The following is a 22,761-nucleotide window of genomic DNA, read 5'->3' as shown; positions in this document are numbered from 1 at the left end:
GCTAACTGTGTTGGAGAGGAATAGTGATGAATTTTTGAGTAACTGGTATCACTTATTGTTTTTATATTTATTTTTATCCTCTTTCGGCCTTTCTAAGTGATTTTTGAAAAACTGTGTTTAGCAACATGGAATTACAATGAGAAGCTGATTTGAAATGAGAAATTCTGGGCTGAAGATAGTGTTTTTCTGCGTTTCCATGGGACAGGAGAAAACAGTCTGAAAACATCTGTGGCTGAAAACATTCATGTGAAATTTAGCTTGCAAGAATCTGTCTGTGCTATTATAGATGTGTTGATAAAGACATCCTACTGGGCTTGAATTTGGTGTTTAGCAATAGTAACATTTTGTTGTCACTAGCAAGGGGTTGGGTATAAAATTATATTTTACTATTTGACTGCAGCGTGTCTGTGTATTTTTATGGCTGAGATGAATGCATTTAAGTGGAACCATTTACATCAGATTTTTTGCCTTATATATTAAGTGGATTCAGAATTTCCTGTGTTGCTAACAAAATTAAAAACTGTAAACTGACAATTGGGAATCTGAAAATCAGAACAGGATAAAAATACAAATGAAATGCTTAGTTTCCATCCACTCAATCTTCATATTGAATGTGAAGTATTATACATGTAAATTCTCCTAGTAATTAATTTAATCATTGAATTAGAAGATCATTTAAGTTGGAAAAGACCTTTAAAAGGTCTCAAAGGTCTTTGATTCCGCCCTTTTACCTGGCACTGCCAACTCCACCACTAACCATGTCCCCAAGTGCTGCATCTACACGGCTTTTAAATGCTGCCAGGAGTCACAACTCAGCCACTTCCCCAGGCAATCAGTTGTCTAATGCTTGACAGCTCTTTTGGTGAAGAAATTTTTCCTGATATTTAAACAATTCCTGGCGCAACTTGAAGTCGTTTCCTCTCGTTTCCTCTCATCTTGTCACTTGTTACCTTGTAGAGGAGACCAACACTCACCCCACTGCTGCATCCTTTCAGGGAATTGCAGAGAGCAATACGGTCTCCCCTGAGCCTCCTTTTCTCCAGGCTGAACAATCCCAGCTCCCTCAGAGGCTCCTCATAAGCCTTGTTTCCAAACCCTTCACCAGCTCTGCTTCCCGTCCCTGGACACACTCCAGCACCTCAATGTCCTCCTTGTACTAACTGGGCCACCAGTGAACACAGGATTTGAGGTGTGCCCTCGCCAGTGCCAAATACAGGGGGACAATCACTGCCCTGCTCCTGCTGGCCACACCATTGCTGATACAGCCCAGGGTGCCATTGGCCTTCTTGGCCACCTGGCCACACTTCTGTTTGCTGTTCAGGTGCTGTCAGTCAGCACCTCCAGGTCCTTTTCCACTAGGCAGATTTCCAAACTCTGTTCCCCAAGCCTGTATCACTGCCTTGGGTTGTTGTGATCCAAGTGCAGGTCCCAGCACTTGGCCTTGTTCAACCTCATACTACTGAGCTTGGCCCATCAATCCACTCATGCCCAACCTGGCACCACCTGCAAACTTCCCCTTTATTCTTACCCAAACAGTCTTGTCACTGTCATTAAGCTCTAGACAATCATAACACTCCTAATGTTCAGGGCTACATTGCCAGCTCTCCTTCGTTGCCTATCTCTTCTGAAGGGTTTACAGCCATCCATTACAGCACCCCAGTTGTGCAAATCATCCCACCATCTCTCCACGATGACAGCTATGTCACAGTTTTCCTGCTGCCTAAAGGCTTCCAGCTCCTCCTCTTTGTTGCCCAAGCCATGTTCATTGGTGTAGATGAACTTCAGTTGGGCTATTAATTCTGTCAGCTTTTTCAGGACAGAAGCCCTGATTCCTACATGACCATTCTCAGGTGCTTCCATGCTTTCTGACGCATCAGTATCTCTTACATTTTGGCTGCTGCATGGATCTTTGTTCCTACCTCCTGTGAGATGGCAGACTGAAAGACCTTGCTAGTTCACCATTCCTCAGACACTGGTGTTCTGCCTCCATGCTGATCTCTAGTGAGCATGGCTTTATCAAGTCTAGTCTAAAGCTCTTTCAGTGAGCCCTGATAGTTCCTGTGCAAAAATGCTTTTCCTTGTTTGAGGTGGGTGTACCTTGTCTGTCACCAGCAGGCTCAGTATAATGAAACCAACCCAGGATCAGAAAACCCAAAAATGTCCCAGTGACACCAGGCTCAGAGCCAGGTATTGATCTGATGGCTCTTCCCATTTTTTCCCTTATCATTCCCTGCAACAAGAAGCACAGAGAAAGCACTCCTGCTCCTCCAACCAGTCATCCCAAGGATTTCAGGGAGAGACTTCAATCACATCTCTCTTGATTGTCCTTGGGCTTCTCATTGCAATTTCTTGTTTTTTCCCTGAAGTATGGGGTTAATAATAACAATAATGGGTTTTCCCAAGGGCCGTACCAGGGTAGGAAGCTTTCTCATCACATCTTTAACCTTGGGTGCAGGGAGGCAGCAGGCTTCCTGAAGAAGTTGGCACACTGGGCCTTAGTTCCCTTCAGAAGGGAGTCTCCCATGACAATGATCCATCTGTCTTCAGCCTACTCGCCTCCTCCCTGAGCTCTGTCACTGTGCAGAGGAGCTCCTCTACCTGGGCACACCTCCCACAGCTGTGCTCTCTGCTGCCATATCATCTAAATACTTGCCTACAAAGTAGCATAATCCTATATTTAAATTTAATCTGTACAATTGCTGAGTCAAAATTTAAATACATAACAGAGTGCCATTGCTGGAGATGTTGCACTACCAGTTAAACTTGAAGGTGACTGTAATGTCTAAGTGTAATGCTCTGGTTATTCTTAGTTTCAGTTTTTTTGGCATTTGCTTTCTCACTGTAGGAATTGTGGCAATATGCTGATCAATACTCCCAAAATTCAGTCTTAAGTTGGTCTCAAAATGGCAGTGTTGGCATTTAAGTTGAAATCACTTTTTTAAAAGTAGATACTGAGGACTAGTTCTGCAAAAAAGAATTTTATGTTATGCTGTGGGGTCTTCTAACATTTTTAATTTTTTAGGTGGCAGAGATAAGCGTGGAGGTCCCATTCTAACATTTCCAGCTCGCAGTAATCACGACAGAATACGGCAAGAAGACCTTAGAAGACTAATTTCGTATCTAGCCTGTATTCCTAGGTAAGCAATCACCTGTTAACCTCTAAGGCTGTATAACAAAATAAATGGATTATGCTGCAGTACTCCCACAAGCTAGCAGACTGAGTTAATAACATGAGCAAATCAATACCAAGTTTTGTCATTTGCTATTTTCAAATGGCTTTCTGGAAAAGAAATAATTACTCTGCCTTGTAAAAGGAAGGCAGCTGGCAGAAGGGCTGGTGTGCTTTAGCTAAAAGTAGTTTGTGTTCAGAAATGGCACTGCCACACCACATTGGTGTCGCTGTGTTGAAGACTGCAAATACAACTCAAAGGCTTTCAGTACATCAATAATTACAAGCATGCTGGTCATCCTTCACCATATGCCTTGTGTGGAGTGCAGGCAGCACAGGACTCTGAACTGTTATTTGTGCTAGATAAGTCATAGTGTCCTGATACAGCACAGAAATAATGAGGAGAAAGGTATGAGAAATTGCTTGTAAAGGTCTCAGATAAACCTGTGGAGTCATCTGTGAAAGTACTGATATTGCATTATCAGCAATTCAGCGTATAAATTGAGCTGTTTAAATAAATTGGCAGAAGTCAAATCCAGTGCTATTGTGTGTGTGCATATGTACACTGCCATATATATACATATATATATGTAGTTGTATATATATGAGATACTTTAAGCAAAAGTTACGTATTTTGTATGTATCTAAAAAAAGTTCCTTCATACAGAACTTCACTTTCTGTAGTAATCAAGTTGGGAACAAAAATGATCCTAAGACTCTGAATTTAGGTCCATCTTGAAACCTTTCAGCATTTGTTTCGGGCTGGAGCAGTGCTGACTGTGCTTGATTCTGTTTGTCTATGACCACAAGCAGCAGTTTTCATTACAATTGAAAAAAATTCCTTGGACAACATCCCTGAGTGCAGTATTGTCCATGTTTGTGTAATGTGCTAATTTACTGAGAGTCTTTGCACTTGATATAATCAAATATCAGTTTTTGACTGAGAAAGGTGATTCCATAAAGTAACTTCAGGGCATCTGGCTGAGAGATTACATGGCCTCCTTTTTGTGAAGTTAACTGGGAGACTCAGGAGACTTAGAGGAAGGAGAACAGGAAGAAGGCTTGAAATTTTTACTCTAAGATTTGAATGGTTGTGCAAATCATCCTACATCATCTAGATGTATTCTAGCCATCTACAGCTTCAAGTTGCTAGATAAGTTAATAGACAAATATGTATTAAAATGTGTCCAAGAATTTTTTTGTAGATAATCAGGGCAAGAAACAGTCTTCCTCTGGTGAAAGGTGTATGTTAGTTAGCTTAGATCAATAGACCTAAAATTAAAAGAAAGTTAGTGCATGTTTTTCACTCTTTAAGCATTGCAAACTTTTGAGAATAAAGAGAGCTTTATCAAAAGTAAGATTTGTTTTCATACAAGTCACGTTTAAGAGACTGATTATGCAACTCTAGCTAATTGCAAGTCCCAATTGATACAAATATCCCTGAAGTTTTGGGTTGTCGGTTATTTGCTGCAGTACTGTTACTTGATGTAGCTGAAGAATCACAGGTATCAGTTGTTTGGCAAGAGATCTAAAAACTTAAGTTGACTCAATCTCACAATTTTACTAATTTTACAATTTATCTGATTTAAAAATGTGGCTGAACTTATGTCATCACCACAGAGTGATGGACAGATATTTTAGTGTAGTTCATGCTTACCAACACATGACCTTGACTCCCTAGAACAAATCCTGTGATCCTTGGCCAAAAGACATTGAGCTTGTGTGAGGTGATGTGGCTCCATGGTGGAGCACACAGTGGCTGTGTCACTGTGTCACACGATGAGGGACCACTTTGGACACCCCAGTAGATACATGCCTTGTGAATTAGTGGTAAGCACTCCCTGTGCAATCCTCAGTTTGGTGGGATAGGGATGGGCTGAGCAGCACTCCTGCTGCCATTTGGCCTTTCAGTGATGGGTCTATCTTTAAGACAGTAGTTATTTTTTTCCTTGAATTCTGTGATGATTTTAGAAAATATTTTCACCATGGTCAGAAAATTGTATGTTGTAGCCTACATGCATGCCAAGCTAGTTACTGCTAATGTATTTTGCTTCTGCCATTGCCATTTTTGGCATTCCTATGGGCAGGTGGGAGAGCCAGCATTTATCATGATAAACTCATTTTTTGAAATGTTGTGGGATGTTTATTCTCTCTTCTTTTCCATAGCTTTAAGCTTTTCAAAGTTTAAAAAACCTTCCCCTTCTGAGGAGCCCATATTATCACTTTTTCCAGATCTCCTATAGCAGTCATAATCCATCTTTCTGCACTGTGGCCAGTAAGACTGAGTAAAATATGCCAGTGAAGCTTCCCTGACTCTTGGACACTCCAAAAACCTCACCACATGAACTCTGGAATGGCATTTGAATTAGTCACATCCCTGAACTTGACTCATACTCAAACAATGGACATTTGGTCCTTTTTTGGTAGTCTGTTGGGTATGATGCATTGGTTTTGAAATGTTTTCCTTCCTATGGTCATACTACAAGGTCACGTAGCAAATTCTGCTGGAAGAAAATCAGAGTTTGGTGGTGGTGATTGTAGTGGTCTTGATACTTTTGATCAGTAGCAAGAACTAAATGTACGGAAGATATTGATGAAAAGAAATTAAATTTTCCATTCTCAGAGGGAGTGCTGGAGAATTTGAGTGTAAGGTCTGTCAACTTTTGGACAGCAAAATTGAGCTCAAATTTTGTAGAAACGGATTGATGTGGTTTTCTTCCCAACCATAAAATACTGTGTTGTCCTTTAACTATTCACAAATCAATCCTGTTACAAAAGAAATTGTCAATAAATGGGTGTCTTTCCTCTACAGACTCTTAACAACTCTCAGATAAAATGGTTCAAAATCTGAGACAGTTTGCAAAAGTTGTGAAGTGGTAGGTAAGAACAATTTGCCATCTTCTGTCCTTTTAGAGGATCCCCTCAATCATTAGAAAGACATGAATATTATCATCAGTCAAATAAGTGGATGTGTGTTCTGAAGAGTAAAGTTAAAATGTAGTAGATATTGCTGCTTTAGGAAACAGTAGGTTTACTGTGTAAAGTGAAGGAGAAACAAGACTGGACGATGAATCATCATGAATATAAACAGTGAAAATGAAAGTGAAGATAATGGCAGAATATCAAATCAGCAACAGATATAAAGCTCTTCCCACAAGGAGTTTGGCATGGGAGTGGAAGAAACGTCTTGAGAGGTTTGTGAGATCTGCTGTATATGGTCAGCTAGTCAGCAGTGAGGCCCTGAGGAGACCACATTCATTAGACAGTGTGATGCAGTTGAGTGTTGTGTTGGAAATTGGAACACTTGCTTGATAACCTTCCCTTCTGTTTTCTGCAGTGAGGAAGTCTGTAAACGAGGATTCACCGTCATTGTAGATATGCGTGGGTCAAAGTGGGACTCCATAAAGCCTCTGCTGAAGATTTTACAGGAATCCTTTCCATGTTGTATTCATGTTGCACTGATAATCAAGCCAGACAATTTCTGGCAGAAACAGAGGACTAACTTTGGCAGCTCGAAGTTTGAGTTTGAGGTAATTTCCCCTATGGTATACAAATTTATATTTATTTTGTGGTTTTAAATGTTCTCACTAATGATCAGACCTTGGAAACTCTCAGATAAATTATATTCTGGCTGGAAGGAGAGGAACTTTAGACCAGTGCTAGAAAAAGTGTGGTTTTCTTCATGTACTTAGGCTAGGTAATTGTGTATGTTGTTGTTTATATTCTTTTTGTAAGCTCAAGAAAGATTGAATTAGGTTTTCCTCCCTTAATGGTAAAAACTTAGTTTTTGTCTCTTAGTTACCTTAGTTTGCATTATGGTATTATTGCTATCTCCAGAATCCAGAGGAAGTCAGCTGAATGAGCCTTGCTCTTATCCTTCTGCAGCTTTGCAATACACAAAGTCAAAACTTCAAACAGTAATTGAAAGAGTGGTTGCTGTTTTGTTCTTAAATGTAGTGAGGTAAGAAAGAAATGTGGGAAAATATCTGCAAGACTTCCTGTCTTCTGCTGATCTGAATTGATACTTGAAATGTGTGAGAAAAGTTGTTGTGTGGACTTCATGAGCAAAATTATCAACTCTTACAAAAAGAAAAGCAAAAATTTGAAAGGAAATTTGAAATTCATTTCAGTAACAGCATTTTTTTTTCTTTCCATTTTTATTTTTTTAGACAAATATGGTGTCTCTGGAAGGCCTTACCAAAGTAGTTGATCCTTCTCAGCTAACCCCAGAATTTGATGGCTGTTTGGAGTACAACCATGAGGAGTGGATAGAAATCAGAGTTGCCTTTGAGGACTACATTAGCAATGCAACCCATATGCTGTCCAGACTGGAGGAACTGCAAGATATATTGTCAAAAAAGGAAATGCCTCAGGACCTGGAAGGTGCTCGCAACATGATAGAGGAGCATTCACAATTAAAAAAGAAGGTCATTAAGGCCCCTATTGAGGACCTCGATGTGGAAGGACAAAAACTGCTCCAGAGGATACAGAGCAGTGATAGCTTTCCCAAAAAGAACTCTGGGTCAGGGAATGCAGACTTACAGAATCTTTTACCCAAAGTGTCCACCATGCTGGACAGGCTGCACTCAACACGGCAGCATCTGCATCAGATGTGGCATGTGCGGAAATTGAAATTGGACCAATGCTTTCAGCTCAGGCTGTTTGAGCAGGATGCTGAAAAGGTAAGGATCGGGCAAGGAGACTATAAATGGCCAACACTTGGCAGACTTGAAAGAAGTACCAAGGGTAATTGAAAATAGTAGTTTTTGTCTTTGAAGTTAATCACTAGCCTTTTAATGAGAAGTAAGGGACTTCTTGATTTGAGGGGCACTCAGGGCCTTCTGGAGTAAGGGGCATGGGATAGTACTTCTAAGCTGTAAGGAAGCTCTTACCAAAGAAAATTGTACCTGCTAATGACTTCAAAGTGCTTATTTTGTTAAACATTTTTTCCAGACAGATGCTTTTATATGCATCAAGTCAAGAAGAATGCTGTATACTTTATAAATACAGATGACTACAGACTACATTGGTCTTCTTTTGAGTGATCTTTGGGAAGTGAGTGACAGGCAGTCAACAAAGCCTGAAGAGGCTGACATGGGTAACTGCTTCATTGATGCAGGGTTTGAAGTCCCAGGCTAAAAACTGATGTATCTCTTCTGACAGTGCATATGTCATTAACAGGGAACTGAGTGATTTCAGAATGTTTCAGGCCAACCAGTCCCTTCAGATGAGAAAGCCCTTGATTGTCATGGAATTTGAAGAGGAAGTATGGCAGGCAGATCACTTTTAGATGAGCTCAAATTAGATCTATTTTCATGTAGAATGGTTTTGCAATCTCTTATTATTGACTTGTTACCATGGAACAAATAGCTTTAAGGAAGGGTGGGGATTTTTTCTCTGGGATTAGTAGTAACTAGACTATGCAGTCAAGTGGTAAGTATGTTTTTTCTCGGAGTTTAAAGTACTCATTTCTTGAATGTTTTACATAAGATTGCCTGAACTGCATGAGACCAACAGTCCATGTTAAACCAGTGTTCTGCTCTCCAGCAGCTGTCACTAGCAGATGCATGAGGAAGAGTAAAAGCAGAACAAACATATAAAAACTTAACTTCTTCTTGCTTCTTTATTTGTATTCTTCACCCATACTTTCCCTTACCCTCATCATTTCAACTCAGGGACTTTCTTTACACTATTGTAATGTTTTCCGCTGTGTTTAAAAAATAAATAATTTTTTTAAAGTACCATTTAAAGCAAATGTTTTCTGGATAGTATAGCTGAAAATAGTAGGGACATGTAGAGAGTTGGAAAAAAAAAGAAATTATCATATATTTCTAAAATTATTTAGAAAATAATGCAAGCTGTTGCTCTAGTGTTGCTCTTTGAGACCCAAATGCATTTTATCAACCTTGCAGCCACTTCATTACAGCATTAATTTTCCTGCATGATAGCATATCTTTTAGTACCATGTGAGCACCATCAAAATACATTTTGTTAATTTTCTCCTATTTTATCAAATTGATTACATAACTTGGGCTTTAACCAACTTCTTGTGAAATACTTGAGCCTGTAGGATTGACCTCTGTCCTGCCATGTGGTTGCATAAGCTCACATCAGTGTTTTCTATGTTTCTGATTCCAGGAATGAGTCTATAGAAAATGAGCACATCTTTCTTTCAAAAGGGAAATATTAGGCACCTCAAAGTGAGGTTGACAGCAGCTATTATACCTGGGACAGTTTTTCTCTCATTAGCCAGTTAAAAAGAAGGTTTGTGTAGTATCACAACTCACTTTTGAATTTAGACCCTTGCCTTAATCTACTTGCAGACTGTATTTTTACTGCTTGTGTCAGATTAGATTTCACAGCTCATGATGTTTTTATCAGTGTGTGCCTGTATTTTACTGAAATGTGGGAAAGGATGGTATCTTTGATGGGAAGAAAAAGGGAATACCCTTTTTCTGTCATGGGGAGAAATAAACATGTTCCTTTTGGAGGACTTGCTCAATTGAGTGCAAGAAGTTTGGACTGGTTCAGAAGAAGAAAAGGCAAAAAAGTGACAAGGTGGGAGGGAATCTGATTGAATTTGCCCCTTTACGCATCTGAAGGCAGCAAATTCAAGTGACCTAGAGGAGGATGGTCACAAGCACTACCAGTGTCTGTTTTGAATAATGTTCTTATTTTCACTGAGTTCTAGGTGAGAAGCTTCAAATTTTAGGAGTATGTGATCAACTGTCTCAGTTACTAAACTTCAAAAGTTTGGTTTACAGTTCTTACCATATTGTGGTCTGCTTATAATTTGGTTTGTCATGGACTTGGGACAAATACTGGACTTGATAATATTGTTCTGTTAGCCAGCATAGGAAAGATCTTTAAATGGGTACTTCCTGCTTACTGCTGCTGTTTTTTCCTGGACAATCTATTTCAGCTTATCCAGAAAGCAGGTGGTAAAGCAGGTGGTATGTCTCTTTTGCTGAGATATAGCAAAGATTTCAAGACCATTGTAAGCAGGTGGGGTGTTAAACAGCTCTTTGCTGCGTTGCTTGGTCTTTGAAAATTTTGTCTTCCAGTGCCACTGTTAACATACCTGTGTGCTTTCATTGATGGCCATTGTCATATAAGGTCCCTCCTAAATTTTTTTTTAAATATTAAAATATTCCTTTTTTTCGTTTTAAAAACAAGCTTATTTAAAGATTTTTCTTAAATTTCTCTGGAGGAAGGTAACTCTGTGCTCACATATACTTTTAATAATTAATCTAGAAATAGAATATTTGTTTTCAAATCTGCTGTAAACTTATGAACTAAAAATATTAAACTAGCTGCTGAAGTACTTGATCAGCATGAAAGAATTTATATTTAATTTCCATGAGTTGCCATTTTCCTTCTAAACTGCTAAGCTGCTGATGTCAATAAGTGCTGACACTAGAGACTGTATAAGCTTGGCAACTCAGGGCTGTGCTCCAAGTCTGTTTGTTTACTATGACTTTTTTGTAACAATGAAGTTTGTGATTATGGCATTATAGTAGCTTGTTGAGATAAACACCTGTAGTAATGATAACAGTAAGAGCCTCAGCTGTTTGATCCAAAAAGACAGGTTTCAGCAATGATTGAGTTAAAATTGACAGTAACTTACAATGGAAAGAGCATCAGGGTTAATTTTCATGGCCTTAGACTCTATTCTGTGTTCATAAGTATCTTACATTACTTGTCCGTGATTTCTGCCATAACAAATTATTAAACTTTCTTCTTTCCTTAATATTTTTGTGTAGATGTTTGACTGGATCACACACAACAAAGGTCTGTTCCTGAACAGCTACACAGAGATTGGAACCAGTCACCCCCACGCGATGGAACTTCAGACACAGCACAATCACTTTGCCATGAACTGCATGGTAAGAGCAGGCCTCTGTGCACAGATGTGCTGGCTGTTTGTTCTCTGTTAAGGGAGAATTTGTAAGTGCATAAACACAGAGAGTCCCTTCTTTACAAGTAGTGGAAATTTGGTTTGGAGCAGTGAGGTTATACAACACAGTGGAGGAAAATAAAAGGTGGTCAGGTACAGAGGAACTGTGATAAAGTAACAAACATTTCTTTAGACAAATGGCAGTGTTCAACATGACCTCAGCACCTCTCAAATATATGTGTTCAAGCTTCTAGAACCTGGGATGTGTCTTTGAGTACTACCTTGGGTCTTGTACAGAATTTCAGAGAATCATGTGTAATACAGATTTTAGCTCTCCATTCTGAAAGAAGTATCTCTCAGGATCTTCTGAAGAGATTTCAACTCAGGCAAAAAGTTCTCAGAAGTAACTGAGGCTGGTGTAATAATTCTCCATGGTTTCAAGAAGATTTCTCATTTTCGGCACAGCAGAGTGGAGCCAAGACAATTTTTTTTGCTCAAATAAGATCAGTAGATTATAAAAAAAATGGATTTTAACGGGCAATGAGTGAAAGCTATTTCCTTTCAGTTTCATGAATGCTGTTTGAACATGGGAACAAAATTCTGAAGTACATTTTAGATCCTTAACACATTGTAGGTGTTTAAATAACCTTGGGAGTCTGGGCCTAAGTCCAGTTCCTGTTTGTTAGATCAATGAAGGAAGAACACTACCAGTCTTGTTACAAATTAACATTCTTGGCAGTCCAAGGATGGGAATTGAATTAAAGTATGGTTGAAATAATGAACTCTTGCAAGAGGATTTTTCTGTAGAACAAGAAAGTGGCAAAATAAACTTACCTAGGTTATGTGTCTTCAACAAGTATTGGAAGGACTAGTAAGGTAGCTCTTGTGTATTGTGTAGCTGGAGGTAAGAATAGGAGACACTATTAGAACAGACACTATTTCTTCTTTTGCAACTCAGGTCTGTTTCCAGAAGTTTAAAAGAATTAAAACCAATATGAACTTTCTGGAAAAAATAAAGCAAATGCTGGTGAACTTGGCAGTTAAGTTATGTAACATCATATATGGTTTTGACCATTAGGTTTGGTTCACAGCATGGGGAATTGCTGCCTTATGGAGCACCTTGTTGTTGTTCTTCACTGCTCTGCATATGAAGTAGAGCAGAAAGAAACAAAGGATGACAGTAGGTGTCATTGACATGAGATGACTTTTGGAACTTGCTAATTTTGAGTGGCCTTCCACACAATTCCTGAGGTTGCATTCTAAAGGTTAAATTCTTCTGTAAGCCTGTGCTCATATTAGTCACTGTTGTAGTCTTTTCTTCAAACTGGGTGACTTTATTATTTTTCCTTCTTTTAGACTGTTCAGATGCTATCGACAGTAGGAAGCACTTGAGCGATGCAGCATAATCCTTCCTGCTCTGTGTTTGCTATTAGTCTTTTCCTGTTAATCTCTCCTTTGTCTTTAGTTGTCAAATGCATTAATTACAGGGGATTTTTTTCTCAGCCTGAAAAATGTTTTCTTAAAACTTACAAGGAGCAGCTTAAATTTGGGGTAAATTAAGCTATCTGAACATTTGAAGGGGTAAAAATAAGCTGCATTTTTTTCTGTAGCGTAACCCTCCCAGCAGGGGTTCTCTGCCATGGAATAAGAAAATGTAAATTCAGTGTGATTGGTCCCTGGTTTTGATTTAAGCAGCACTCAGATTATCTGGGTTTTATTTGGTTAAATGGCAAAAGCCTTTCATATAGATTAAGGGCAAAGATTAAACTGAATGTGACATAAAAAATGACGTGAACTGATTGAATTTTGGCAGGCCTTATTTTTCATTAGCTTTCAGCTGTAAAAATGTGGGGCAGTCTTAACTCCTGCAACCATGTTCAGCTTCTCCCTGACCACTCACCACATATGCTCTGTGCTTAACAAGTTGCTGTTTGTTCGGTCTTCCTGCCAGTGTAACTCAGTAATCAAAGTGGATTTAAGGTGTCTTTTGTGAGTACTCTAACACCACTGGGATGGAATAGAGGGAGGGACTATGTATAAGGTTTATTTATTGTAGGAGATTTTTTAAGGCTTTCCATTGTGTCCCTAATTGGACCTTAATAGATCTTGCTTTCTAGTCAATTTTCTTAGGCTCACTTGAGGTAGGGAAGAACTGTTTGAAGGATAAATGCTCCCCAAGCAACTAAATGCAACTGCTTGTACTTGCTCATAGTTTAACTCTGATAATTGATGTTGCAGCTGCTTTTCCCAACATGTTATTGTTGCAGGGCACATGCTCCCCTCCACAGCAGGTGCTACCCTCTGTCAATAGCTGGGTCTCTCATGTCCCCTTCCTCCGCAAGCAGTAGTTTGTTTCCAAGAGGTGGAGGGCAACTTCTGCAGCTGCTTATGCCAAACTTGGCTGAGAAAGAGTGACAACCTTTGGGTGAGATGCCAAAATTTTGATCTGGTCTTCCAGTCTGAAGCAAGCCACCTGGATGTAAACCATTGTGAAAGCTACTTATTTCCTGTCATGAACAAGAGTTAGTTACATCAAGGACAAAGAGGATTTGCTGAATTTTTTAAAAAAAATATTGTAATGGCTTTGTGCCATTTTTAAAATGTTGGTTTTCAGTAAAAACACAAAATAGTTGGAAGTGTAAACCAAATGCTATAAAACAAAAAGGTAAAGAATACATTTGGGGAGGAGATTTAACTTTACTTTCACCAGTTTCATTAGCAAATGGTATATCTAGGAATCTTATGTATTTCATGTGGTTGCACTTTTCAAGGCAGCAGGAATAAGTTCATGCAAGTCTTAAGCTAATACACAGACTGCTTCTCACTGCAATAAATCTGTCCCAGAGAAAATCTGGATAGGTGTAGTGCTGGGCATTAAAGAGGGACATAGATATGGTTGCCATGGATTAACACACAGGTTTATATGGCTAAAGGAGCTAATGACTGAAGGATAATTCCCATGTAGGAAGGATAGATATGTGACTTCCTGTTACTGAATTTGAGAAGCTGTGCACTGATAAAAGTCAAGGCTGTCTCTTTATAGGGCAAGTAGATCCCATGTTCCGTAACTGTAGCAAAAACCAAAATTTCAGTGATTCTGCTCTCTGAAAATGAGGATGGGTTTTCAGTACAATTTTAAAGGTCTGCTTTCAGCAACAGTAAATTGCTGTTTTTTAGTCCTGAGATTTATTTGAGTCCTGAGATTTATTTGAGTTAAGCAATACTCAGTTTCAGCTTGACGTTCCTATTTGGGTGACTAAACTGATGCTTCACTTCTCAAAACAAGTTTTTAGTACCTTTTAAGGGAGAAACTTTCAAATACAGCATCATAGGAGTTAGAAGTACAAAAATTATGTATTGAGTTTTTAAACAGCAAGACTAAAGTACCCATGATTATATGATTAGTCTGTCTTGCATGGAAGAGTGGAAAAGACTGATTATGTGTCTGTCCACTCTTTTTCCGGCCATTTTCTCTACATCTGCTAAGAAACAAGAAAGACAAGAAGTCATGTGAAATGTGGGTAAGGAGGAGGATGTTGTCTGCTTGAACATTTTCTGCTCTTTTTGCTAGATCAGATGGCCTTGCTTTCATTACAGTTTAACTGTGCCTCTCCTTGCACTGAGGAGGGTTAAAATGCTTGAAGAGTGATGCAGGCTAAATGAAACTTTGTTTGGAGAAAGCTGACACATGCTACTATTAAAGGATGTGCTATGACTGCTTCTTGTCTCAGCATTGATAGGATATGAGTAGAAGTTACATTTTATTAACTATAATCCAAAAACTCCTATCTCAGTTGTAGGCGTATTGCGAAGTTGATTAATGTTCTCAGAACAGGCTGTTTGCATACACTAAAACATTTTATCAAGGTAGTAATCAAATCCTGAATGCTATCCAAAAAGAGAGTGTCAGAGATGAGCACTGGTGAGGGCTTTGGGATGTTAAAATAGAAGTGCGAGCACAACAATTGAATATCGCTAGGTTTGCAGAGTTAAAAAGATGTCTTGCTCAAATCCAGCCACAGGGACTGGTACAAATGAAAGCATGAAGAAAGTCAGGTGAGGTAAACTCACCTTAGCTTAGAGGTAGTGTAATTGTTTCCTCCTCCTTTGTACAGCTGACATATTTCACCCCTGAGATTCTTTTTACTTTAAATATGTGGTTTTATTTAGCCATTCAGATTTGTGTCTTGAGATAGACTAGAGCACCATGTGAATTCTAGACTGCCCTTGGTTCTCAGGATTTGGGCAAATGAGAGCAAGACCACAGGTGTACATCTCTAAGAGAATCTTTACGGTGCCTGAACAGTTAATGCTTAGACACAATGTCTGGATGCCACCAGCCTGAGAATAGACTGAAAAGGTAAAATGAGTTCAGGCTATTTTCAGCTTCTGAGGAGCACTCCAAAGTCAGCAAGACTAAATAGAACAGGCTAACTGTGCAATCCTTAAGAGGAAGAAGCAAGTAAACAGATTTTAAAAAGCAGTCAGTTACTGAGGTGTTAATACAGCAACAAGTACTTTCATGTTAATGAATCACAAACTAAGGGAACAGACAGTGGTGTTACTAAAAAGAAAATCTTATTTCACTCTTGGTACTTATTAGTGTGGCTGAACTTCAGATTTGTAAAGAAAATGCTCTGATTCAGTTGGTCCTACTAGAAAGCTAGGTCCAGTTCAGAGCCCCATACTTAGTGTTGTAATCGGAAACACATACATGAAAGTGGTGTGGCTGTAGGGAGAGTTTGAAGGCATGGGCATTTACTACGATTAAGTAAATGTGAGTGAAAAGTAAAGAAAGGAGGAAAGTAATGCTGGTGTTGGACTATATAGTATTGCAGTAAGATTCCTCAGGTCCACTGTGAAAAAGTAGGAAAGAAATTGGATATTTGAAGAAAATTGGAGTGAAATTATATTGTATGTGTTCCAGTGCTGATAGCAGTGTTTAAATGGTTACCTGTGAATATTTAAAGGATCCTTGTAGTTGAAGAACACATTAAACACTTTCCTTAATTGCAGCTTGGATGTTGCCAAGTTTATATTTTTTCAGGGGAATAGATCAGGTTTTACCTTAGTTGTCCCGCATCCCTCATTGTTGAAATTTGTATTCCCAAACTGACAGTTTTCCTCTTGCTTCAAAACTGATACTAGAAGAAATGTTGGAAAACATGTAAATCATTAAAACAGGTGTTAATTCATACATTAATACTACACCATGTTTTGGTGGTCATTTATTTGTTTGTGAGGTGGCAGATGATTTGAAAATGCCATTGTTAAATTCATGGTATCACAGTAAAATAGTTCAAGCTCACTACAGTCTATATAGAGGTGCCAGTTATGATGCTTATGGACCATGTCACTGAGTTTGATTGCATTTAAAACTGAATGCATTATAGCCTCTGTGTCAGAAAACTGCTGTTGGAAATCTTGGAGCTTAACAAACATTTTCTAAACGGATCTGGGAAAATCAGGAAATAAAATGGAACCATCAGGTCACCTGCCAGCTTTATTTTGTGTGAGCGTGGCATAAGTTCAGTTAGCTGATAGGCTGTCACCTTTATTTTTCCTGTGTTTGCCTTTCAGGCATGTGCCAAAGAATAACACAGCACAGTTAGGCAACTAATCTGTATTGCTTTGCTGAGCAATGCCTTTTTTTTTATTTGTATACTCTCTTAAGAGGGGAAATCTGCAATGAGGAATTTTCCAGATATTGTAAGGTGTCCTTTCCGCTTCTGGCTAAAAAGCATTTTAGAGAAGACAATCATGCTAAGTACGCTTGTATCATAACTAAACATTTTATTATGCAGTGACTTAAATTGTTACCTTTTAAGTCTTGTTACAATAATTGTGTGTATCACAATTAAAGAAATGCAATATCGCATTGCCCTTCACCTTTGAGACAGTTGATACACATGTAGAAGCTGCAGGTGGTGTAAATGAGGCCACTAAAGAAGACTATACCAGTTATTGCATCCAAGCTGTTGCTTCCTTAACTAAAACCAGGTTGTAAATGCATACAATAAATAAGATACCAGTCTCTGGTAAATGAGCAACAGCTCACTTGTAACTGTTTCTTATCTCTCAAGCAGTGTGCAAAATATGCAGTTGTCTTCTAATAATGACACTGGAATTGCCTGTCCTTGTAGGAAATGGAACAAAACTTTTTGACCTTCAAGGGTCAATTAAAGGCAGTCTGATTATAGTGAGTTGCTATTAGAGATTCTTTTCCTCCTTAACTAAATCTATTTCATTTGGGTCATTTCATTCTAAAATACGGACACTTAAAACTTTGGTAGATATATCATGTAGTGAGGTAAAAGGTTTAGATTATTGTACGTTGTTTTTTGGTTTTTTTTTTGTTTGTTTGTTTTGAGGCAAGGAATGTGGTGTACATAGCTTGGAAAGCATTCAACTGTCAGCATTTTTAATTCATATTCATGCTGCTATAGGCTGTATTCGTCCAGACGTGTGAAGCCTGATTGCCATGGGAAAATGAATGCATGTTAACCACAACTGAGATTCAATTTGTTTTTCTTCATGTTTATAGTGCTGTGTTCATTTTTAACTGCTGTTTCAGAATTTCCAACACTGTTTTATTATGTTACAGAAAGAGTTCAAATGGCAGTCTACTATAGCCTTTGTTCTTTTCTGTTTTGGCACTTGTTTCTTCTCACAACTGTAAAGACCATCTAAGGGCTTTCTGTATTTGTTTAGCAGTCTTGCATTTATGCTACATACACTTTTAATAGGCCTAAATGCTCTCCAGTCTTTTAAAATTTATTGGAAATAGCAGATTTGTAGTCTGTACAGTTGTTTGGCTGTGCTTAAAAAGTAGAACATAGATGTGTGGGATAATGTAAAAAAGTAAGAGGTAGTATTGTGCAGAAAGGAAAGACAAACAACTGTTGTGCTAGTTTACTGAGCAGACCAGCCTGAGCTGTAGGCTGTGTCAGGTGTGCTCCTGCTTGCATACATGCATACAGTTTACAATCAGTAGGGACCTGTCCTAATTGCCACTCAGATGGGTCTGGACAGTGAAGCCTGGAGGAGCTGTAACACTTGCTCCAGCCAGTCAGTGTCAAGCTCTGGGCAATGGCTGGATGCCAGCAGGTCATGGTTCCACCTGACTTGCTCAATGTCTGGTGGTTGGACTAGGTAATCTCCAGCCTCAACAATCCTGTGATTCTAGCAACTTCATTCTAGATGCATGGGAGTCTGCCCAATTTGAAGAAAGCGTCAACTCTGTGTTACACGCATGTAGCTCTGAAAGAGTTACTCAGGAAGTTTTTGGTGGCAAAAACTTTCAATCGTTTTACTTCACGGGAATCAGAAACTCTTGACTGAACATTAGATTGCCTAAGAGCCATCAATGACTTATGCCAGTATGCTGGAGAATACTTCTCACCTTGGTCTTTGTCTAATTTTAAATGCTAGTTCTAAGGCAGTATAGCAGCAAGCAAATAAAGTGTAAAACTGTTAAGCTTCTTGTAGCTCAGAATTCTTTATTTTGTTTCTTTAAAAGTTACTTTCAAAGTTGATGTAAAGGTTCACAGATGTTGCACACTTGCATATTGTGGATGGATCAAGAACTTAGCAATGATACTTCAATTTTCCTATATTGTGTGTGTCTGACTATCTTGTTGACTTGAATATCTGTAAACATTTTTATTCAGGTTGTTGTAAAATATGGTTATTTCTTCCTCTTTATTGTAATGTGTCTTCATGTAATATAAATTGGCTTAAGCTGATTGTTTACATGAGTTTTAGACTGATTATTTAAAGTCATAATTCTCACTTGTCAGTTATGGATAGGCTGCTACATTATACACCTAGATGCCAAAGTTTGGCATGCGTAAGCTTGCCAAATAAAACCAGACTACTGATCAGTACTGTAATAAAGTAGAACTTCTTAGGAATATGCTTCTGTATTTAATTAGTCTGCTGACTTGCACTGATTTGCCCCTTCTTCTCCACAGAATGTGTATGTAAACATAAGCCGCATCATGTCAGTAGCAAGCCGCCTGATCGAGTCTGGGCATTACGCTTCACAGCAAATCAAACAGATTGCCAGTCAGCTGGAACAGGAATGGAAGGCATTTGCTGCAGCCTTGGAAGAACGTAGCACGTTACTGGACATGTCCTCCATCTTCCATCAAAAAGCTGAACAGGTTAGTAAATGGAGAGGGCATCAAGTTTATATGCTGGAATGGGGAGTTGTGCACTTTGCTTTTGCTTTGGACAAAAGTGCAAAAAGTGATTGAAAAGGTTGACAAGCCTGAATATTTTTTTCTGCCAATTTCAATACTCAAACAAAACTTTGTTCTCCTCAGTTTAGCCCATTGGCCTTAAATTTTCCACAGCTTTGCCTACATCAGTGCAAGATAAAACAAACAAATTAGCTATATGAATAAAAATGAAGTGGACTGAAATGCTTAAGTATATAAGGCTTTTAAGTATCTATATAATGCCTTTTCTACATCTAGAAGCTGTCACTTCTTCTACTGTCCTCACCACTCAACTCCCATCAGTCCTTGAGTGTCAAGATTTAACTCATGATAATTGCTTCTAGAAAGCATAAGTTGAAGTGGCCTGAAAGTTGAGAAGTTAATTAACTGCCTTCTGAATCTGAAATTGTGGTGGGAGATGTTTACTTAGTATTCCATAGGAGATTCCTCCTATGCAAAAAAAACATTTTAGCTTTAGGCCTATACCAATTATTTTAATTAAGTCATTAACCATGTGTAACTGCCAGAGAAGAGGTACATGTAAGGGAAATAGGAATAAATATCCCCAAGTTAATAATCTTAATGGCAAAAGCATGTTTTGCCCTCAGGGGAGTTCAGTTCTGAAGGAGTTGCTGTGTGTGTGCAGTTGAGTCACCTGCTGATCTTATAGTGTGTCTGCTCTGGGCATCCCTGGTGTGTTCAGAGAGCAGAGGCTCTTGGATGGGTATGGCTGATGTGCTGTATGTAGATACTTTTCTTTCATTTTGCCTTGCTAAATTATATCCAAGGAAAGGTCTCATGTGTCATATAACTTTAACTTGGAATGAATGAAGGAAGCATTTGGGTGCTGGAAACTTCAGAAACAGAGGCGATACAGTTGATATTAAGATATTTTTCCCTGATTTCTGCTACATGGATATTTAACTTGATAAATATCTAGACATTAGAAGTGGAGTGTATTAAGATGCAAACTTTCATTGTGTTAGTGGTGGCATTGGCTTAATGTCCTTAAACAGACTAATATAATAAAATGATGTCACTGCAACATGTCCTTTCAGCTGGTTTTACAGAAAAGCTATATAAAAATGAGATTAAACAATTGTCTTCTGCTAGAAAAGTTGGCAGTCAGCTTTTGATAGACACAGTTCAGTACCTTGTTAATGTTGATGCTTTTCTAATTACTTGGGTCATTTGGGTTTGCATTTAAGCCTTTGAGCTATACTTGTAGGAGAGAGATGAATGAAATTTGAACAGGTAGGTATACCTTGACTCAAATGTGGTCATTTTTCATAACAAAAATAATAAATTACGCTAATCAGAAGTCAAGGGATTAAGTTTTTTGTGTGATTGTGTGCTGGGCAACTATAGCAAGGGTCAGTGTTACCTTCTTTACTACTGAATATAAGTGTGAACAGAAGGAAAGATAAAAATGAGAGAAAATAGTGCAGCATCTGCTGGGATTAATGTACTTTTAATTGCTCCTCCTTGCAGTTTTCATTTTATGATGAGCTGCGATGGATTGCCCTAGTTGATTTGTAAGATACCTGCCTGTGATATATTAGCTGTTTCATTAACACTGGAGAGCAAGTTCAAGGATAGAGGGTTTGGAATGTGAGGAATGACCCCTTTAGAGACTGGTGACGCTTGGCCTACATAAAAAGATTAAAATGTAGGCAGCCCAAGAAAAAAAACACACCCTTCTTGAATGCATGTTTTCTCTTGCAAGTGACAGGTAAGGGTCACTGCCTCCTGTCAGGCACAGTGAAGGCTGTACCAGCTATCAGGGCCTGCTCACTGGTGCACATGGAGCTTCTGTTAATATTCAGTGCTTAACCTTAGGGATTTTTTAAGCTGGCCCTTAGTGAGAATTAAAGAAGTATTTTAGAGCTATGTACTCCACCACCCTTCTGTGCAGCTGTCAAACAATAGAAGAGTACCAGAAGTGATCTATTAATTAGCTTTTCCTCAAAAGACTACTTGTGCTCCAAGAATTAAGATATATATGATGGAATAAAAGGCCTGGTCTCATAACTTCTGAGTCTCAAACTTGATATGAATAGAGGAAATTTACTTTACAGAGCTCACATGTGCTTGGCTGTACTAGGTTCAACACATGAAAACTCATGGAAAAACAGATTGTTTTTCCTCTTTCTCTTCCTAGCATAACAGGGGTATAAAATTCATGCCCCCTAGCAGCGAAGAAGTAAGTTGGCAGAACTTCTGGTTTGCATATAGCTGTGATGGCAGTTTCTTGTTTATCAAGACAGCTTAGCTTCAGAGATAAGTTAAATTGTCTGCAGAAGAGATTTCTGTTGCAGTATCCTCAATTTCCCCTGAAAGGCTTGACTCAAGCAACTATGCTGATATAGCTGTGTGCTCAAAGTTCAATGCTAGTCCTAAGAGACCTCCACTTAAGTTGTAAATCCCTTACATGCTTGCTGCTGTAGTAGCTTGCCAAATGGATTTAGTGCTTCTCTGCATGTAGAAGTTAGTTCTTTGGGGACTGAGGTGTGAATTCGCTGTGCCCTGACACTGCTTTGCTTCCTTGATAACCTCTTTCCAGCAAAAGATGGAGTGTTTCAGTGAATGGTTCACCAGTAATTCTTTGTGTGCATGTGCAAAGTAACATGGTTTTCTCTGAAGATTAAAAAGAGGTGAGGTGATAGACCTCATGATACCATGAGTGTCTGCACAGGAAGCTGATGGGTAAAAACCAAGGGTCTGGACTTGAAAGTAGTAGCATGTTTTACTTCCTTGTGTAAACAAGACCTTAGTTGGCTTTTGTGTTTTTGAAGTGCTAGGTGCAGGATGAAGGAAACTTCTTAGCTGCAAAGTCAAGAAAAGGAGCAAGAGTAAACTTGAAGCATCACTATTGCCAACAGTTAAATTGGTTCTGAAGACTGACAGCATCCAGCTAAGCCTGCCTGTCTCCTAACAGCTCAATGAGTTTCAGATACCTAAAAACACAATTTTCAGATACCTAAAAGCACAAGTATAGTCAGACTTGAATGTTTCTTTCTATTCTGATATAAATTTCTGGTTGTTTAGGAGAGAAATACTGTAAAGACTTTTTGCTTAAAAAAGGCCTTTTCAGTGTGTGTCATGCAGATGAATGTACTTTTGTATGTCACCATCATGTGTGTACTTCATGGTAGAACCCGAAATCAAAGCCGAATGTCTCTTTGTTGCAGTACATGAGCAATGTGGACTCATGGTGTAAAGCCTGTGGTGAGGTGGAGCTTCCCTCAGAGCTGCAAGATTTAGAAGATGCTATCCATCATCATCAAGGGATATATGAGCACATTACTTTGGCTTACTCTGAGGTCAGTGTTTTGTTTGTTTCCTCAGATAAAATTGTGTCATGTTAAGTTTGGATCATGATTCAGCACTTGTTGCATTAGGAGTTAGTTGGAAACTCGAGCACTGAACTTCTTTTTAAATTTTATATATTGTATTTTGCTATTGTTGTTCAA

The 22,761-nt window shown here is 38.7% G+C and overlaps 1 protein-coding gene across 1 annotated transcript in view; it reads left to right on the top strand.

The window, feature by feature from the left end:
* TRIO (trio Rho guanine nucleotide exchange factor) overlaps positions 1-22,761 on the top strand; it is a 247,080-nt gene that overhangs the window by 72,015 nt on the left and 152,304 nt on the right. The window contains exons 3-8 of the mRNA XM_058811071.1: positions 3,023-3,137; positions 6,507-6,699; positions 7,339-7,851; positions 10,933-11,055; positions 19,040-19,231; positions 22,480-22,611. Coding sequence (XP_058667054.1) covers positions 3,023-3,137; positions 6,507-6,699; positions 7,339-7,851; positions 10,933-11,055; positions 19,040-19,231; positions 22,480-22,611 — 1,268 coding nt within the window. The remainder of the gene's footprint in view (positions 1-3,022; positions 3,138-6,506; positions 6,700-7,338; positions 7,852-10,932; positions 11,056-19,039; positions 19,232-22,479; positions 22,612-22,761) is intronic.

This window comes from Ammospiza caudacuta, chromosome 1 (assembly GCF_027887145.1).
Source record: "Ammospiza caudacuta isolate bAmmCau1 chromosome 1, bAmmCau1.pri, whole genome shotgun sequence".
NCBI classification, from domain to species: Eukaryota; Metazoa; Chordata; class Aves; order Passeriformes; family Passerellidae; genus Ammospiza; species Ammospiza caudacuta.
The sequence above is the reverse complement of the archived record's forward strand: the minus strand, read 5'-3'. Positions and strand labels throughout refer to the sequence as shown.